The 19,374-nt window shown below is 38.9% G+C and overlaps 2 protein-coding genes across 2 annotated transcripts in view; one reads left to right on the forward strand and one right to left on the reverse strand.

Moving 5' to 3' along the window:
• RARB (retinoic acid receptor beta) overlaps nt 1-19,374 on the forward strand; it is a 783,867-nt gene that overhangs the window by 265,441 nt on the left and 499,052 nt on the right. The window lies entirely within an intron of this gene.
• LOC119526451 (SH2 domain-containing protein 4B-like) lies at nt 7,953-8,705 on the reverse strand. Its single transcript, XM_037825545.1, has one exon. It carries the CDS (start codon nt 8,703-8,705, stop codon nt 7,983-7,985), a length of 723 nt encoding a protein of 240 aa, XP_037681473.1. The 3' UTR covers nt 7,953-7,982.

Here is a 19,374-nt window from a genome sequence, read left to right on the forward strand (position 1 = left end):
TTATAGCACAGATAAATGGGAAATGAAGGTCCCATAGTTCCCTGTCGTAAGCCATAACTTTAGTCTTTATTTCAGAAAAATTTTAAAGCATCTGTAACCAAATGCCCACTTTGGTCATAAAAATAAATAAATAAATAAAAACTCAGTAAATAAAGCATCCAGAAAACATAGGGCCTTGAGCAGTGTCATTCCCAGAGTAGGATGAAAAAAAAATGTTTTCAAGTTTCCATTTACATTCTTACCAATAACCCTGGTTGTTTAAGCCTAGAAACAATAAATCTGTATTATTGTTTAGTTTTTAAACAAGGTAGGAACACGGGTAGTTCTAGAATGCTGTATTATTATGGTTAGGTTTCAATTTGCCAGCTCAAGTAGTAGATTGCTAGCAAAACCTTGGGTTTGAACTTATTTGAACAAGGGTTGTGATTCTGCTTAAAATGGTCATTTACTGACAGCAAGGGAGGGTTGGGGGACTGTGGTGAGGAGAATATGATTTTAAATAGGATTTCCTGGATTTGAATCCCTGCTCTTCCATTTGACCTTGGCAAATTATTTAACTTTTTGTGCCACAGTTTCCTCAGCTATAAAATGAATTCAGTAATAGTATATACCACATAGGTATATTATAAGGATTAACAAAAGTATTTATATAAAATATCTTAGGAAAGTTTTGGGTACAGAAAATGCTCAGTAAATGCTGGGTGCTCTTACTGTTCCTAGTTCAACTACATACTCTGGCTCAATCCATCCATTTCGCAAACGCAGGCTGCAGGACCCAAGGCAGGCCAAACAAATGGGTGTAACTCAATCCCAACTGAGCTCCACTAGTGGGAAAGTAATCACAAGAACATATGCTCTCCTGCCAATAGAGAGGAGGTTATTTTATATATGAAGAACTGCTCATTCACTCAGCTATAGAAAATGCTTACAATAAACCTTCAGATGGATTTTCTAGAAGGACTTAAGACGCTTATTAGCTGGTGCCTATATTTTATCATTGAGAAGTAAATGAGCATTTATGTTTTTTAAAAAAAGAATCTGATAAGTAGGTTAAATTAAATGAGATAACGTGAGACTGTAGGCAATCTGAATGCAGAACCAGGGCCAAAGGAAAGGAGAAATGATGGTATAATTAGCATAGAGCTACAAGCTGCAATTTCAGGCCCTTCAATTACAAAGTTCCTTAATCCAAGTAACTGCTATGTCTACTCTGGGTGTGCAGGAAAGGAGTAAAACATGAATGAGTGCAAGGAAAGTGAAGGATTTGTGGTCTGAAATCATCCAGCAATTCTTAATACCTGTATCAGGGGATGCAAACCTAAATGATAACAGGAACTAGACATGTAACAGAATGAAGGAAGCTGGACAGTTATAAGATGGATGATAAATGGCAACTGACACTGAGACTCGGTGTTGGAGAGAAAATAGAGAGTGGTAGAAAATGGTAGTATACATGCTCCCTAGGATGAGCCTGGACCCAGCATTGAGGGACTGAGAAAGCCTTCTTGACCAAAAGGGGGAAGAGAAATGAAACAAAATAAAGTTTCAGTGGCTGAGATATTAAATTCAGAGTTGAGAGGTCATTCTGGAGGTTATTCTTATGCATTATATAGATATCCCCCTTAGTTTTTAGTGTAATAGGATACCTAGAAGAAAATACCTGAAACTGTTGAACTGCAATCCAGCATCCTTGATTCTTGAAGACAATCTTATAACTAGGTAACTTATATGGTGTGACTGTGTGATTGTGAAAACCTTGTGGCTCGCACTCCCTTTATCCAGTGTATGGACAGATGAGTAGAAAAAAGGGGGACAAAAAGTAAATGAAGAATAGAGGGGATGGGGGATGGGATGTTTTGGGTGTTCTTGTATTTTATTCTTGTTTTTTTTTTTTTTTGGAGTAATGAAAATGTTCAAAAATTGTGTGAATGCACAACTATATAATAGTACTGTGAACAATTGATTGTACACTGTATATGATTTTAGTTTATGTGAATATATCTCAAAACTGAATTTAAAAAATTATTTATATATATATATAAATATATATAATATATATAAAAATATATATATATAATATATACTAAAATAAGTATATATTTATATATGTATATATATAATATATATATATATATATATGTATATATATATATACATATATAAATATATACTAAAATAAGTATATATATCCAGGGTGATTGCTGCCTGCATTCAATGGACTATACCATTAGGAAAGGTGGGCCCAGAATAACTGTGTCTTCCAAGTTGTCAAGAAAAGCAGAAAATAGTGTTTTTTTTTAATTTGAATATCTCTGTATTTAAATATTAACAACCAATTTTAAGACGCTGTGTGGGTCAACACTGTAAGTTAAAGAAAACTTGTGTACCCAACTGATCGTGATTTCTTGAACATGTAGTCCATGCATGTCGCATTGCATGTGAATTATATCCTGCTAACTAAAGCCCTTTCCAAAAATTTTCAGTCAGAAAATGGATCCTATTGTTTGGATATCCTACAGAATTTTGGAAAAGGATTTATGGGAATACAGAATATTCTATGGAGATAAATGACCCAAGGAGACTTGAGGAGTACTGTGGGGCTTATTGTCTTCAAGATTTAGATCAAGGTTCAGCTAATTATTGCTTTGGGGCCAAATCTGGCCTGTAGCCAGTTATTGAAATGCAGCCACACCCATTCATTTACATCTTGCCTATGGAGGCTTTCCCACTATAGGGGCAGAATTGAGTAGTTGCTACAGGGACCCTATGGCCCACGGTCTAAAACATTTACTGACCATTTATAGAAAAAGTTGGCGAACCCCTGATCTGCATAAAAACATCAACCAAAAATGATTATATAATTTTAAAAGTGCTGTAACAGAAGAATGTACATATAAAAGCATGCACATATATTATAAAATGCTGGGAGAGCCTGAAGGAGGGATCATTACTTCTGGGAGGCAGAGAGGAAGGCTACACTGAAAAGGTAATATTAAGTCTTGAAGGACAGGGAAGCGTTCTCCAAATAGAGAAGGGAAGAAATATATTTCAAGGATGACATGTTTGGATCACAGCTAATGATTTAAGCTTATGGAGGAGAGGAGGCAAAAGAGGGCTGAAAGACTCCCAGGAATAAATCATGGAAGCAAGAAAGAACATTGCTCATCTCTCTTTCAGCTCTCAGAATCTCCAGGTCCATATTTAAGTTTATTTAAAGAATACCTTCTTTGACTTAAATTTTTTTTTTTTTTTTTTTTTTTTTTTTTTTTTTTTTTTTTTTTGGCTTTTATAAAAGGGTGTTTATTTGGTTACACAGTTACAGTCTTAAGGCCATAAAGTGTCCAAAGTAACACATCAGCAATCAGGTGCCTTCACTGGAGGATGGCCAATGGTGTCCGGAAAATCTCTGTTAGCTGGGAAGGCACATGGCGGGCATCTACTCCAACGTTATGGTTTCAAAATGGCTTTCTCCCAGGACGTTCCTCTCTAGGCTGCAGTTCCTCAAAAATGTCACTCCTAGTTGCACTTGGGATATTTGTCCTCTCTCAGCTTCTCTGGAGCAAGAGTCTGCTTTCAACGGCCATTTTCAAACTGTCTCTCATCTGCAGCTCCTGTGTTTTCTTCAAAGTGTCCCTCTTGGCTGTAGCAAGCTTACTCCTTCTGTCTGATCTTATATAGCATGCCAGCAATTTAATTCAGACCCACCCAATAGGTGGGCCAACACCACCATGGAAATTATCCAATCAGAGTCATCATCCACAGTTGGGTGGAGCACATCTCCATGGAAACACTCAAAGAATTTCAATCTAATTAACACTGATAGGTCTGCCCACACAAGATTACATCAAAGATAATGGCATTTGGGGGACATAATACATTCAAACTGGCACATTCTACCCCCTTGACCCCAAAATGACATTATCTTTCCATATACAAAATACATTCATCCCACAATATCACAGAAACTTAAATCATTTCAGTAACAATAGTTAAGTACAAAATTCCATCAAAATCAATTACAGGTGTGGTCAGTCCTAAGGCATAATTTTCCTTTAGCTGTGGATCTGTGAACTTAGAACAAGTTATGTGCTTCCAGTATACAAAGGAGAGACATTCATTGGATAAACATCCCATTGCCATAAGGAGAAAGAGTAAGGAAAACAGGGTTAACAGAACCAAAACAGTTCCTAAAACCCGCAAGACAAACTCCATTAGATTTCAGAGTCTGAGAGTCATTTACAGAATGATGTTGCATCCTTGGGGCTTAAGAGAGCAGGAGTTTAACCCTTCCTAAGGACCTTTGCGACAGCCCTTTCCTCTCCAAACTCTTGGGTGAGTGTTCCAACATATCCACACACTGGGGAGACCACCTTCTCACCCCACCCTCCTCAAACATCGGGGCAGCACCCGGATTCCCTTCCATCTCCGGGGCACATGTTCAACCCCTTCAGAACAGTGGGGTGGCAGCCAGGCTCTCCCCAATTCCCTGGGAATGTGCTCCACCCTTTTTGGGGCTTGGGGTGGCAGAACACTTCCTGAACATCGAGGCGGAAGACCCGCCCTCAACTTCTGGGGCAAACTCACCCTTTCCATGCCTGTGGGCCACTCTGCTCTCCCAGCCTGAGACCTCTTGACTCCAGACCTCAACTTCCATGGCTCTGTCTTTGAACAAATTTTTCCTTCAATTTGTTCTTTGTCTGTCTTCTCCAGTCCAGACTGGCAACGGCTCTGTCTATAAAGATCTCACAAAAATTCTGTTGGCTTCGCATGAAGCACACAGGGGTCAAAGCCATCAGACAATAGGACTTCCCACAAATCCTTTCTGCTTAACTCCTTTTTCAATCTTGGCTTGTACTGAAATGGTTGCTGGGTTCCATGTTTGGTTACATATTCACATTGGGCTGTAGCTTCTGGGATTCTGCCCCCTGGAAGCTCATAATTTTCCAAGCCATCAGCTTCTGGTTTCTTTGAACCCAAGAGTTCAATTCTAAGTTTTCCTCTGTCCTGTTGCATTTTACTATAAACTGCAAGGAGAAGCCACGGTACATCCTCCACACGTAGTCTGGAGATCTCCTCAGCTAAGAATTCCATGTTGTCGCTTTCAAATTCTTCCTTCCATCTGACACCAGGACTCAATTTTGCCAAATTCTCTGCCTCTTTAAAACAAGGATCACCTTTCTTCCAGTTTACAACAACATATTCATCATTTCTGTGCAAGGCCTCATCAGAAGTATCTTTAGAGTCCATATTTCCAAACAGTCTCTTCAAAGCAGTTTAGGCCTTTTCTGTCAAGCTCCTCACAATTCTTCCAGAATCTTCCCCTTATCAATTTAAAAAGCCATTCCAACATGTTTGGTATTTGCAAATTCAGCAGCAAAAACATCTCACTTCTGTGGTACCAAAATCTGTTCTAGTTTGCTAATGCTGCCGGAATGCAAAACACCAGCGATGGACTGGCTTTTATAAAAAGGGATTTATTTGGTTACACAGTTACAGTCTTAAGGCCATAAAGTATCCAAGGTAACACATCAACAGTCAGGTACCTTCACTGGAGGAAGGCCATGGTGTCTGGAAAACCTCTGTTAGCTGGGAAGGAACGTGGCTGGCGTCTGCTCCGAAGTTATGGTTTCAAAACAGCTTTCTCCCAGGACGTTCCTCTCTAGGCTGAAATTCCTCAAAAATGTCACTCTTAGTTGCACTTGGGATATCTGTCCTCTCTCAGCTTCTCCGGAGCAAGAGTCTGCTTTCAACGGCCATTTTCAAACTGTCTCTCATCTGCAGCTCCTGTGCTTTCTTCAAAGTGTCCCTCTTGGCTGTAGCAAGCTCACTCCTTCTGTCTGATCTTATATAGTGTGCCAGTAATTTAATTCAGACCCACCAAATGGGCGGGCCAACACCTCCATGGAAATTATCCGGCATCATCATCCACAGTTGGGTGGGGCACATCTCCATGGAAACACTCAAAGAATTTCAATCTAATTAACACTGATAGATCTGCCCGCACAAGATTACATCAAAGATAATGGTGTTTGGGGGAACATAATACATTCAAACTGGCACAACATATGATAGAATACTATGCAGCAGCAAGAAGGAACAAGGTCCTGAAACATGACAACATGGATAAACCCCGAAGACACACGCCGAGCGAAACAAGCCATACACAAAAGGAGAGACACTGTACTTTACCACCAATGTGAACCACTTGAACAATGCAAAACAAGTGTCTTATAATATTGAATAGAGGGGACATAGAGATACACAGAAGTTAAGTGAAGGGGGAATGATAACCTAATATATACAGACATGATAATGAGGGTGAACTTAAAGGTATGGGAACGGACAGGGGTGATGAATGTTCGCTAATGGGATTATAAGTATCAGGGCTGCTTTGAAAGCAAACATGATCGAAAGTGGCTATTTAAAGGCATGTATCCCACAGATTAGCACAACAAATATAAATAAGTGTTTACATGATATAATTCTAAAGTATGACACTGGTACAAAGAGTTAACAACAGAGTGGTATATGGAAAAACTACCTATTACATATTATAGACAATATTTAACAGGAATACCTTACCAGTGCTACGCTAATACTAGGGATGAATAATTAGGGGCTGATAAAAGCTTTGGAATGTTTTGTGTTTTGATAATTGTTTAAAACTGAGAGTGATGACGACTGTACAACTAAGTGAAATTAATGTGGGATACTGATTGTTTATCTTTGAGAGAATATATGCTATGTGAAATTAGGAACCCCCTACTTAGTAAGTCAAGCCCTTGATCTTGAAGCTTGCTCTTGTGAAAATTATGGCTATAAAAGGCAGGCTAAGCCTTCCTATGAATATGCCTAAGAGGCACCTCCAGGGATCCTCTTTTATTGCTCAGATGTGGCCTTTCTCTCTCTAAACCCAACCCAGCAAATAAAATCATTAACCTACCCCGTATGTGGAACATGACTCCCAGTGGAGTGACTCTCTTTGGTGATGTGGGACACAACTCCCAGGAATGAGCTTGGCCCTGGCATCAAGGGATTGAAAATGCCTTCTTGACCAAAAGACGGAAGTGAAAGTTAACAAAATAAGGTTACTGTGGCTAAGAGATTTCAGATAGAGTCTAGAGGCTATCCTGGAGGTTACTCTTACGCAAGCTTCAGCTTATGCAAGCTCCCAAATGGCCACAGTATACCAACAATAGTCCTGAAATACCTAGGTCTGTATCTGAGACTCCATAAAAGTTTTTCTCAATAAGTATATTTTTCAGAAACTTAAATCCACCAGAGTGTTCCTAAACCAGTCAAGTCCTTATACCCAGAGGCAACTGCCTCTTTAAGAACATCAACTTACACAGCCCCTTTCCCCATAATGTTGACACCCCTTTTCAATATGAACAAGTTAGGGTGGTCACTGCCTAGACACCCCTGAAGATCGAGCAAGTGATTAAACAAGAGGAAGGGGTAGCAACAGACAAGCCAGGATTTAACAAAGGATTACGAATACTGAATCTTTCTATAAATATTTTTTTTAGATGCTAGGGTATTAGAATAGCTAGAAGGAATTAACTGAAAAGGTAGAACTGTAACCCATAAATTTCTTTGAAATTTGCTCTATAGCTACTCATTAAATTGTACTTTGGAAGTTATCACCTTTCTGTACATATCTTATATTTCACAATTAAGAAAGAACTGAAACAGAGGAAATGTATCCCATAACATTTTTTGAAATTACCTGTATAACCACTTGTTAAATCATACTTTGAAAGTTATCTCTTTTCTGTATATATGTTATATATCACAATAAGAAAATAACTGAAATTGTGGAACTGTAACCCATAATATTCTTTGAAATTTGCTCTCTAACTCCTTGTTAAAACATACTTTGAAAGTTATCACAGTTCTGTATATATGTTAAATTTCACAATAAAAAATGTATTTAAAAAAAAAGGATGCCCAAAGAAGTCCAATTGATAAGGAGAAAAATATCATTCAAACAACAGATGGTAGTCTGGTGGGCTGTCCCTCTGTCCACAGGGTTCCTGCAGCAACTCTCCCCCTGAAACGGTGATAATTTCCTCCTTGTGGAAATCAATGAGATCTGTGAGCGTTGCATGGCGATTGGGGTCCACTCCCAGGAAGCTGTAAAAATCCCCCGAGGCATCCACAAGAAAGTGCTTGAACCCCTTCTGCAGGCGGTAGGAGAGGGTGTAACCCCAGATTTTATCACTGACCCGGACAAGAAATGCTCCCTCAGTCATGTTCTCGAGGAGATCTTCTGCATCTTCTCGGCTAATAATTCCATGGAACCAGGAGGCATTGGATTTGGTGTTCCTCTCGAAGCCGGCTCGGCGAGGCAGCTGCTCCTCCTTAAACCAGCGGACTATGACTTCTCTGGAGACCGGATGCAGTGGGCGCTCCCAAGCCCTCGGAGGATGAGCGAGCGGTCCTGGGGCCGGCCCCACGGCTGACGCAGCTGGCTCGGACAGGGCGGTTTCCCGACTCCCAGCCGAGGACGCGCTGCCTGGGGCTCTCCGGAGGGACCCGCAGGAGACTCCGGGGAGAGAGGGGCCCCAGTCCACTGCGGGTTCCACTGCCAGATCCACGCCGCTGCAGGGAACGCGCGCGCCACGCGCAGAGTGGAGCGGGGCTTTGCGCCCGCCCTCTGCCAATCCTTGACTTAAATTTATAGTTGAAAAATAATAAAACATAACACAGCTAATCAATGTGTAAATAACCCACTAAAGATGGGCAAAGAACATGGTCCATAAGAAAAATGTTTATTCATACTAATCTAATACTTTTTCTCAGGTGATGATGTTGAAACAGTGAACATTTGATTTTTGACTTAGTGCATTTTAGAACCGAATTTGTCATTGTGATGTGGATTTCTTCCTAAGAATAGTTTATAAAGAGTAAAATTTGAGTATTCCAGATGGAGAGGTACTATATATTTTATATTTATTGTAATACCAGTATTAACCTATACATAGTAGGTGCTTAGTAAATATTTTCTGAATTCTGAGACAAGCTATTCAAAATAACTCATGTATTCAATCTCTACTCCTTATTCAATATTTTCGTTTAAGAATTATCATTTGATAAGGAGACTAGGAATGATAGCACCAAAGATATTTGGAGGCCATTTGGAGGTTCATTCATCACGCGCTTTGGAGGGTAACATCCAGAGTATCTACCGTGCTCTACCTCATGCATCTTAAGCCCTAAGAAAGGATAGAAAGTGTTATAGGCACACCCATACCATATTCTGATCCAGCATGACATTTTCTTATGTTTCTTTGAAGTCCGATCAAAGAGTTTAGTTCAGGTATTAGTTAGGATAATGCTAATTGTTGCAACAAGGAAACCCCAAATGCAAATAAGCTAGATCAGTTTCAACATTAGCTCACACTACAGTCCTTTGGATGATGTTATGTCATTTTGAAGCTAGTTTTTCCACAATTTCTGTGATGATGAAAGCAAGTACTGTGCAAAAATGTGAACAGGAAATGGGGATGGTAGTGTTTGAGAAGTTGTGCATGTTCAATGGATCACAAATCTCATTAGTATATCATTATGGTTATTTAAAGATAAAAAATATTTCTCTCTCAATTTCTGTGTATTATTTTTCCAAAGGATACTAACTTTTGGACATAAATATTTAAGTTTTGGGGAACTAGCTTCTTTTTAAAGTCATTATCAAATATTTCTTTTGGCCTAAGGGTGCTGTGAGAAAATGACTCAGACATAAAGTTACCAGGAACTGAGAGAATTTGGGAACCTCTGCCCTGGGGCATTCTTGTTTGTAGGATGCATGGTGTGCCCATGCTCAGGCTTACAGGAAGACAGTGTAAAGTTCCAGAGAGGCAGGCCCACTCTCTTGGAGGGCCCCTCCTAGTCCCCTCATATCACATTGTTCATGTTCTATTGGTGGATCTTAGTCCAGTGGTCATAAGTAATGGCAAGAGAGCCTGGGAAATGTTATGTAGCTGGCTGATCATGTACCAAGCAACAAGTCTAGTACTACAAAAGATGGGAGAGTAGATTTTGGTTGACAGATAAGCCTCTGCTACAGTCCACCCCTCTAGCCACCAAATTTCCTTGAATACTCTCCTTCACACATATAGAATGCTCTCTCTTTCCTCAAAGGAAGTGAGCAAAATTCCCCATCCACTTACTACATCAAGCTCAAATCCAGTATCTCTGATGACACTTAGTCACTTCCATCAGGGCTGGAGGTGGCTTCTTATAATCTAGGCATCTGTATTATAAAAGACAAGTTCACTACCCTCCCATCCCCCAACACACACCTGATACACACATAAAAAAACACCTGATATGTAAATGGAGCATATAACTGAATTAAAAACTGCAATTCAGATAAAAGAAGGGGTCCATGGCAATAACAGAATTCTCCTACACAAATACTTTGACCTGGCAGTGTGGTGGTTTTCCAGTTATGTAAGAGGCACCCAGTTGCTAGAATCTCTTCATTCCTTTCTATCTGTTTGTAAACTAGGAACTTCTCACCTGAGCTCATCTCTTTCATATAATATCTTTCAAAAAGCAACAAGGAACAGCCAATTATATTAGTATTATGGTTTTTAAAACAACTGCTCTTATACTACAAGTCTTAGTGTTTATAAATCCATCTATTCAACAATGACCTGGAAGATTTAGCTTTTTTCTTCTCTCTCAATTACCATCTATAATGTTGATTTAGTTTTAAGTCTGCTTCTTCACATAACTATAGGAGAGGCTCACTTCCTGTGGCTTTCTCTAGAAGCTTCCAAAAAACCTATAGCAAGTATCTCGTATCTTATTGGCCAGAATATGTCATCCTAAACCAATCACTGCCAAGGATAACTTTTGAATAGATATACACACCTCTTTAGTAGAGGTAAATTTTTCAGATCATGTTAGCAAAACTCAGTCAGGGAGGATTGAAATGGAGAAGTCCACTGAAATGCCTACCACAAATGAGACCTAAGAGAGTTGGAGAGTCCTGGCACAGTGAACTGAGCTAAATAACCTTTCAAAGTCTCCTCCAAGCCCCAGAAGTCTTGTGATTTAGCAATGAAATTTGTGGAAGGCTAGAGAATAAAAATAAATATAATTAACCTTTCATTTTTTTTATTCTGAATGAATTTTTTCATCAATATAAAAATTTTTTAGATCATTATACTAGGATCCTTCTGATAATCTTGGCAAGTAAGTATATGAAAGTTGAATGGAAGACAAACTTTATTTTGCTGCCCATTTGTAACATTATCAGTTAATGTGACCTTTGGTTATTTTAAAGGCTGTGGGTAGTGCCCTTTATTTACTTTTTATTGCCTTGTTTACTTTTATAATGAAAAAGCACATTTAGCAAAATAATAGATATTTATCCTGTACTGGAAATTTAAGGAATGTACATGATAGTCTTCACATCGTTTAAAAGATCTGGGGATTTAAATTGACTATTTAAAATTTTTCCCCTTAGAAACAAACTGACAGTTTCAGAAAATTTCCTAAGTGTTTTTCCAAATTTCTGTCTTGTGCTGTGCAAACCTTCTAAACATATCCGCTGAAATGCAGCTTCAAGGTTTGTTCCTGGAGACAAGTTTAGCTTGAGGAACCTGCTTTCCTTTGCATTTGATTTATCTTCTTTATTTGTGGCATGTTGGCCTTACTTGCCTCATATCTGTTGTCAGTATAAATGCAGCTGTGCTATAGTCCACATGTAAATTGGATACCATTCCATTGCCTCATCTTTATCTTACAGAGTTTCTAGATAGGTAGGTCTTTTGGGAATTCTTCTTTGAAATATATCATTTATTTGGTTATTATCATAAAAGACAAATTATATCAATGAGAAATTTTGTACTAATAACTAACATGTTAGACTGAATTGTTTAACTTTTAGTAACTGAAGAAAATCCTTAATTGTGTGAAATCATCTAGTTTATTACTGGCTTCCGCATATAGATTTAAATGATGAAAACCAGAAACTAAAGCAATAAAACGTTTCTAATTTTCCATGATTATTGAAAAGACAGCTTATCTTTAGGGTTAAAGGTCTCAAAAAAAAAAAAAAAAAACAAAGAAAACCCTCAAAAGCAAAAATAAGACATCATCCTCATCTTTGGGCTCCTTGACACAAATACACTCTACCCAGACACACACACAGTGTTGCTAAGTGAATGAACACATGAATAACAAATCCATAGAAAGATGAGGCTTTATCAGGGCATCAGGAATAAGGAGGAGGTATCCAGTGGAGCTGAGAAAAGATTTTGGCAGGCTTTAAAAATAGACTTACGTATTTATTCAACAGGTATTTTTGTTTGCCTGAGAGGGTACTCCACCAGGCAGCTTATACTCATTGGAGAGCAGATCAGACCAGCCTGTTCTCATGAGTACCGGGCTGATGGGGGAGAACAGAGCACAAGCAAGTAAAGATACAAAAAAATAAAATTGCAAGGTATAGTGAGTGCTATGGAAGGAAAGTACTAGCTTATATGAGAAAGAATAATGAAGGCAAAAATCAGCTTTGGCTTGGGTGATCAGGAAAGGCCTCTCTGAGGAGAGGACATTTAAGCAGTATTTCTAGATTCGTGTATTGAAAAACAAGGGAAAAAGAAGACATGATAAATTTAATGCACCAGAAATAGGAGTAAAGCTTGATAGTTGTGAGTGTTTTAAATTTTAGGGAAAGTTATTCCTTTTGGCTCTGAAATCGACAGTGTGGGAACCTCTTGATCAGCAATTTGAGTAGCTCTATATGCACATAATTCAAAAACTCCTACTTACTATAGGTGTTCAATAAATACTTGTTGACTTGAATTGAACTGTGAGTTTCTCCAAACTTTGATTAATAACCCTCATACAAGCCAACACAGTGATATCAGCACCACTGCTCTGGAAAACATCTTGATTTAGACTTTAAACAGATGGCTTTTGCATTCAGATTTTTAGGTGACTACTCCAGGAATGAATCCCAAATTTGGGGGGAAGTGCCCTTCTCAGCAAGGTTCCCCTGAACTCAAGTAAGACATGAGCTACATATAAATGGTTCCAATCTCAAGAGATTCACTGCTGGTTGAAAATGAAGTCAAGTACACAGATTTTTATTATAATTTTTTGCTGCTCTGGTGTATGTGATATATTGAAGTACTGACTTCCTTGCCTTTTTTTCATTAAAAACATCATAAAACATTTAGGGGCCTGTGCAGAAATTGCCGTGACCTCTATTTATAATTGAAGAAAGTAATGTTTCCTTTAAAATATTACTGGAGAGCAGTATTCCTGACCACAAGATCCTGCAGCTTGCTAACCAGATTTGTGCAGATTTCCATTCTCTTGTGTGCAATTACTAAACTGATGACAGGGAGTCAGACCACTGGAAAGGGGAAGAAGTCTGGGAACCGAGGTAATTTGAAGCAAGCTTACAGAAGCTAGGTTTATTGTTTTGTTTTAGTGTTTGTTGTGATTGTCAGTCCAGAGAAAGCAACCTCTTTTTGCTAAGGCCACTATATAAACATGGTGCCTTTGTATATTTCTCAAAACAAAAGATGTGGTCTCCAATCATTTGGGAGCTCTCTTTTCCCTGCATCTCAAACCTTAGTGTGCACACGAATTACCTAGGAATCTTGTGACAGTACAGATTCTGATTCAGTGGGTGTGTAGTGGAAATGGAGATTCTTCATTCCCAACCAGGTGACACAGTGCTGCTGATCCCCAGGCCACACTGAGTGTGGTAAACTACATTACTGGTCAACAGAACACTAACTTTTTTTACTACTTGGGTAGTTTTCTTCATGTCCTGGGACAGTTTCTTTTGGATAATCTGCTCTTACCTTACCAGGATCTCTCAATTGAGTTACTCAGCAGTTGCTTCTTTCCGCTGAGAATTAGTCCTAAAGGCAATTAAAAGGCAAGAAACACCTTTAGTCATCGTCGATCATTCCCTCGCCCTCACACACCCATGCAGTGCATCAGCAAGATCTGTCAGCTGTTACTTCAAAGTACACCCCATATCCATCCTGTTCTCTCTGTCTCCACCATCGCCACTCTAGTCAGCAACACCATCCTCTCTCAACTTGGCTCTGAAAGACTCTGCTAATTCATCTCCCTGCCTCCACTCTTGCCCCAGAGCAGCTTTCATCTTTGAGGAGTAAAAATCAAACCATGTGTCTGCCTGCTTAAAATCCTCCAGTAGCTTCCCATGTACTCAGATTAAAACCCAAACCCATGACCAGGGCTTTCAAGGGCTCTGTGATCTGGCCCTGCAAACCTTCTCAGGCCCCTCTCCCACTACACCTTTGCTTCAGTCCTGACTTCTGTCTACTCATTGAACAACATACTAACCTCCTTCCTGCCTCAGAGTTTTTCACTGGCTCTTCTCTCGGGATAGAAGTTTCTTTCTATGGCTCTTTGCAGCACTAGTGCCTTCTCATCCTTCAGGTCACCTCCTCCGAGGGGCAACCCCTCAAGGCTTTGTTTTAAAGCTATATTTCATCTGCCTGCTTTATTTTCCTTTTCAGCCTTTATCACCTCCTAAAGTTACCTTTTTTATAGCTCTGTTTACTTGTTTGTTTTCTTGCTCCCCAATACCATATTAGAATATAGGCTCCATGAGGAACCTACCATTTAGTTGGTGGGTCGGGACTGGAAGTGGGGGACAAGGGTGGGGAGAACAGAGGAAGGGAAGAGGGGATGGAGGGAGAGAGGGAGGGAAGAAGGAAGGAAGGAAGGAAGATAATTCAGTCACATTTGATCAAAATGTGTCCCATTTTTCAATACAAGACTGACTGCTACTAGAAATATCCTTCTAGGGAAGACAGATACAAAATTACCATGTATAATTTAAAGGCTTAAAAATAATTTAATTTCTTATAAAGAGTTCGTTTCCGAGCTGTTTTAGTAACATCATTAACTTTTATTTCCAGAAACTCAAATGAGTTGAAAAAAGGCACCATTTGGGGAAATTTACATAAGAATGACACTCTTAATGAAGTTTCTCCACTATGGATGATGGCTTTGTGCTGATAGGGTTTTGGTACTGCTGTGTGGGGACAGAGAGCAAACTTTTGCTAAATGGTCAACTAAGGCTGGTGTGCCCTGTGGTCGTGGGGCAGAGTGAAGTGTTCTGGCCCAGCCCAAGACCAAGGGGAATAGAAATTCCCCCAGAGCAATTCAGTGCGGTGTAAAGAATGTGTACTTTTGGAGTCTACCACCTCTGTGAAAGTACCTGAACCTTTTGGAGCCTCCTTAATCTCACCCGTAACATGAAAATAAGAATCTATTGTGGAGAAGGTTTGGTATTACTTATGTAAAGTTACCTAGGCTTATATTTCTGGGGGTATGAGGGACTGCAAAATTTGTGGAGGCAGGCCTTACTTTGCATTCCATGAAAATGACTGAAGCACCGACTCAGGGACATAATCTTACTTGGAATATGATATGGATGGTGTCCTCTAGAGCTATGCAAGAGGACAGGTCTTGGTGAACTGGATATCCAGAACAGTCCTCCCAATGAAAGTGATTAAATATGTTGGTTAAGTTCACAAGTAAATTACTGATGAAAGAATAAGACACTTGAGGGAATTTAGGAAAGATATTGAAAAAATATATATCGTGACATCATGAACATGGCGACCTAAACAGCTACTGAAAACTCTTCTCCAGAGATTCAACAAGAAAAAAGACAATTCTGAATTGTTTGAAACTCTGAAAGAGGATATAGACTGGAGAAGGACCCTGCAGATGCCGCATTGAAGAAAGAGAAGAAGTATCAGAACTGGAAATGTCCTCATGTAGATAATGGTGGTGAATGCCAAACTATGTTACTATACAGAGAACCTTTGATTATTTGCTTAGGAGGGAATGTATCGTGTGTGAATAAAACCGTCTAAAAAATAAACAGAGGGATACAAGTGCTGGAGAAAATGTGGAAAAAAGGATGTACCTAATCACCATTGGTGGGGAAGTAGAATGGTGCAGCCCATCTGGAGGGCAGTGTGGTGGTTCCACAGGAAACTAAGCATGGGGTTGCCATATGGTCCTGCAACCCTGTTATTGGGTATATACTTGGAAGACCTGAAGGGAAGTACACTAATGGACATTTGCACAGTGGGGTGTATGGTGGCAGTATTCACAATCTGCCATGCATGGAGGTGGTCTAAGGGTATATCAACTGATGAACGGAATGGCGAACTGTGAAATATACATAGAATGGAATCTTGAGCTGCTACAAGAAGAATGAAGTTGTGAGGTATGCAACTAGGTGAATGGACACTGAGGACAGCATGTTGAGTGAAATAAACATGAAATGAAAAGACAAACATTATAATGCCTCACTGATGTGGGCTGACTATGATGTGCAAACTCTTTGAGAATTGAATCTGAGAGCATGGGTTATCAGGGGAAGGCTTATTGTAAAGGTTCCTAGATTGTAAGCTCTTGTGGCAGTTACATCTATCCCTGAGTTGTAATGGCTATTTCTAAATTCTGAGATGCTGAGCTCTTTGTGTATAACTTGGTCAGTCCCTGGAACTTTGGGTGTCTGTGAGACACCTGAGACTCAGAGCCAGAGTCCAGCAGCTATGCATGTCAGCATTACCCCATACAGCAAATGTTAAAGAATCTAAAAAAGAGATCAGACTTCAATTAGAGATATGAACAAACTGGACTTGGTTAGAACTAATGTAAATCACACTAAAGGGTAAAGGATGATACTGACGGTGTTTTAAAACTTCAACTTCTTTGTGAGACAAAGGAAGAGACGTTTATGAGGTGCAAAATCTATATTGTTTGTAACTGCTATATAATTTAACTCATATGGTCAGTTTATTCAAACACCATAATTACATGGAACTTTTGAATAGGGAGTGAAACCTGGTTGGTTTGTACAGATTACTGTGAAGCCCCGATACATTCCAGAGTTATTTGAGCAGAGGATAAAAATGTATTTGCAATACCCCCTTGAGGGACTGGGGGGAAATGTGGAAATATTAAACTTACCCACCTGGGAAGTTACTGATATTCTCACAATCATTGGGGACTACCAATTTAGAAGGCCAAGCCCTCAATCTTGGGGCTTGCCCTTATGAAGTTTGTTACTGCAAAGAAGAGGCTAAGCCTGTTTAAAATTGTGCCTGAGAGTCACTCCCAGGGAACCTCTTTTGTTGCTCATATGTGGCCTCTCTCTCTAAGCCAACCCTGCGGATAAACTCACTGCCCTCCCTCCCTACATGCGACATGACTCCCAGGGGTATAAATCTCCTTGGCAACGTGGGACATGACTCGTGGGGATGAGCCTAGCCCTGGCATCGTGGGATTGAAAATGCCTTCTTGGGCCAAAGGAGGGAAGAGAAATGAAACAAGATAAAGTTTCAGTGGCTGAGAGATCTCAAATAGAGTTGAGAGGTCATTCTGGAGGTTATTCTTATGCTTTATATAGATGTCATGTTCTAGTTTTTAGTTTATTAGAATAGCTAGAAGGAAATACCTGAAACTGTTGAGCTGTCATCCAGTAGCCTTTGTTCTTAAAGACAATTGTGTAACTATATAGCTTACACTGTGTGACCACGTGCTAGTGAAAACCTTGTAGTTCCCTCTCCCTTTATCCAGTGTGTGTACAGATGAGTAGAGAAATGAGGACAAAAAGTAAATGAATAATAGGGAGGGATAGGGGGTATGGGATGCTTTGAGTGTGCTTTTTTACCTTAATTTTTTTCTTAATCTTTTTTTTGTGATAATGAAAATGTTCAAAAATTGATTGTGGTGATGAATGCACGACTATATGATGGTACTGGGAACAACTGAATGTACACTGTGATGATTGTATGGTATGTAAATATATCTCCATAAAATTTAATTAAAAAATATATAGCAAATTTAAAATTGAAATAATTAAATTTAAAAACTCAATTGGTTACCCAAATTAAAAATTAAAAAATATATAAACAAAAATGACTCAATGGGTGAGGTAATCAGCAGACTAAAACCTGCTGAAGCGAGAATTATTTGGCTGGAAGCCAAATCTGAAGTTACCTAATTAGCCAAGAGAGGTAAAATAATGGAATATACAAAAGAGAAATTAAAAAGTATGAAGAATAGGGTCAGGAAATCCAACATTAGTTCTAATGAGGAAAAGTCAATATTTGAAAAACGAGTGTTTGACCCATTGCCGAAATGCAACATTAGAATTTTGTGTTTTGGTAAATAAGTTTTGTCTTTGGTATTGTGTTCGATGAGTTTCTTACTGTTTTCTGGTTTAGGTAATAAACCATTAAAGAAGCAGAGAAGTTTAGTGGAAAGGTATTACACTAATTATTAAATATTTTCAATCAAATTTTTCTTTGTATAAATATCAGCAACTGTAGTTTCTATTTTTGAGTTTTCATACAAAGATGAATTTTTCTTTACTTGTCAATATTTGTATATTTTATAGCATTAATTATAGTGTATCTTTTTGGTGGTGGTGGTGGTGGGAGGGGTGGCTTCAGGTTTCCTGAGCTTACATATTTATGCTCCAGGCTTTGTTTTAAATAAATGTAACAGACAGGTTTAGAATCAGATTATGTAGATCCAATTTGTGTTAAAATAACCAAGCTCAACATCAGCTTGTAATAGATGCAATAATCCTAGCCTTTTCATTTAAATTTCATCTCATTTTAAACCTTCAATTTGTCCAGGATATAGACCAGAAAATATTTAATTGTAAAGTTAGCAGAAAAGACCAGAACTATGACTAATTTCTGGCATATAAGAAATACCTGTCAAATAATAGAACTAATGACCAGTGTAAATTAAATTTCAAATTTTATGAAGATTGATTAAATTTTTTTAGAAAACAAGACATGTTATTACATCTCCAATTAAGCCTTAGCATTTAAAGAAAAATAAGGAGAGATGTGGGCATTTTCCTTTTTTGCTCAAAATCAACACTGAGCATTGTCACTTTGTTTAGTTACCGTTATAAGTGTCTTGACTTCCTTGCAATAAGTTCTAAGAGACCACAGTCCTTTCTCGTTCTTATTACCTCCCACAATCCTGTCCTTACATATAGTAAATGCTTGATATGTCAATTTTGAATTGTTTATGTGAAATCACCTTCTGTGTCTTCTGAAAAGTGAGCTTAAAGTCACTCGAGATCTTAGGATATGCGCAGAAATCAAACCCCAAAGTTACACAAGGTGAGGTACCTGCAGAATGAGCCAAGTTTGGAGAAAAGTTCACAAGCTCACAGTCAAGGACAACAAGACCCAGTTAAACCTGCTGCCTTCCCCCGAGCTCCTGATCACTTTGTGTTTAGCTTGAGTCATTCACTCTTTAACATCAAGTTCTTCAGTGAGTTGGCTCTTTCTGCAGATACTGCACTAAAAATAATGG

Source organism: Choloepus didactylus, chromosome 1 (genome assembly GCF_015220235.1).
Source record: "Choloepus didactylus isolate mChoDid1 chromosome 1, mChoDid1.pri, whole genome shotgun sequence".
Classification (NCBI taxonomy): Eukaryota; Metazoa; Chordata; class Mammalia; order Pilosa; family Megalonychidae; genus Choloepus; species Choloepus didactylus.

What these genes read in the sequence shown, in the direction of transcription:
- LOC119526451 (XM_037825545.1), bottom strand. Translation starts at nt 8,705, where the DNA reads ATGTTTTATTATTTTTCAACTATAAATTTAAGTCAAGGATTGGCAGAG.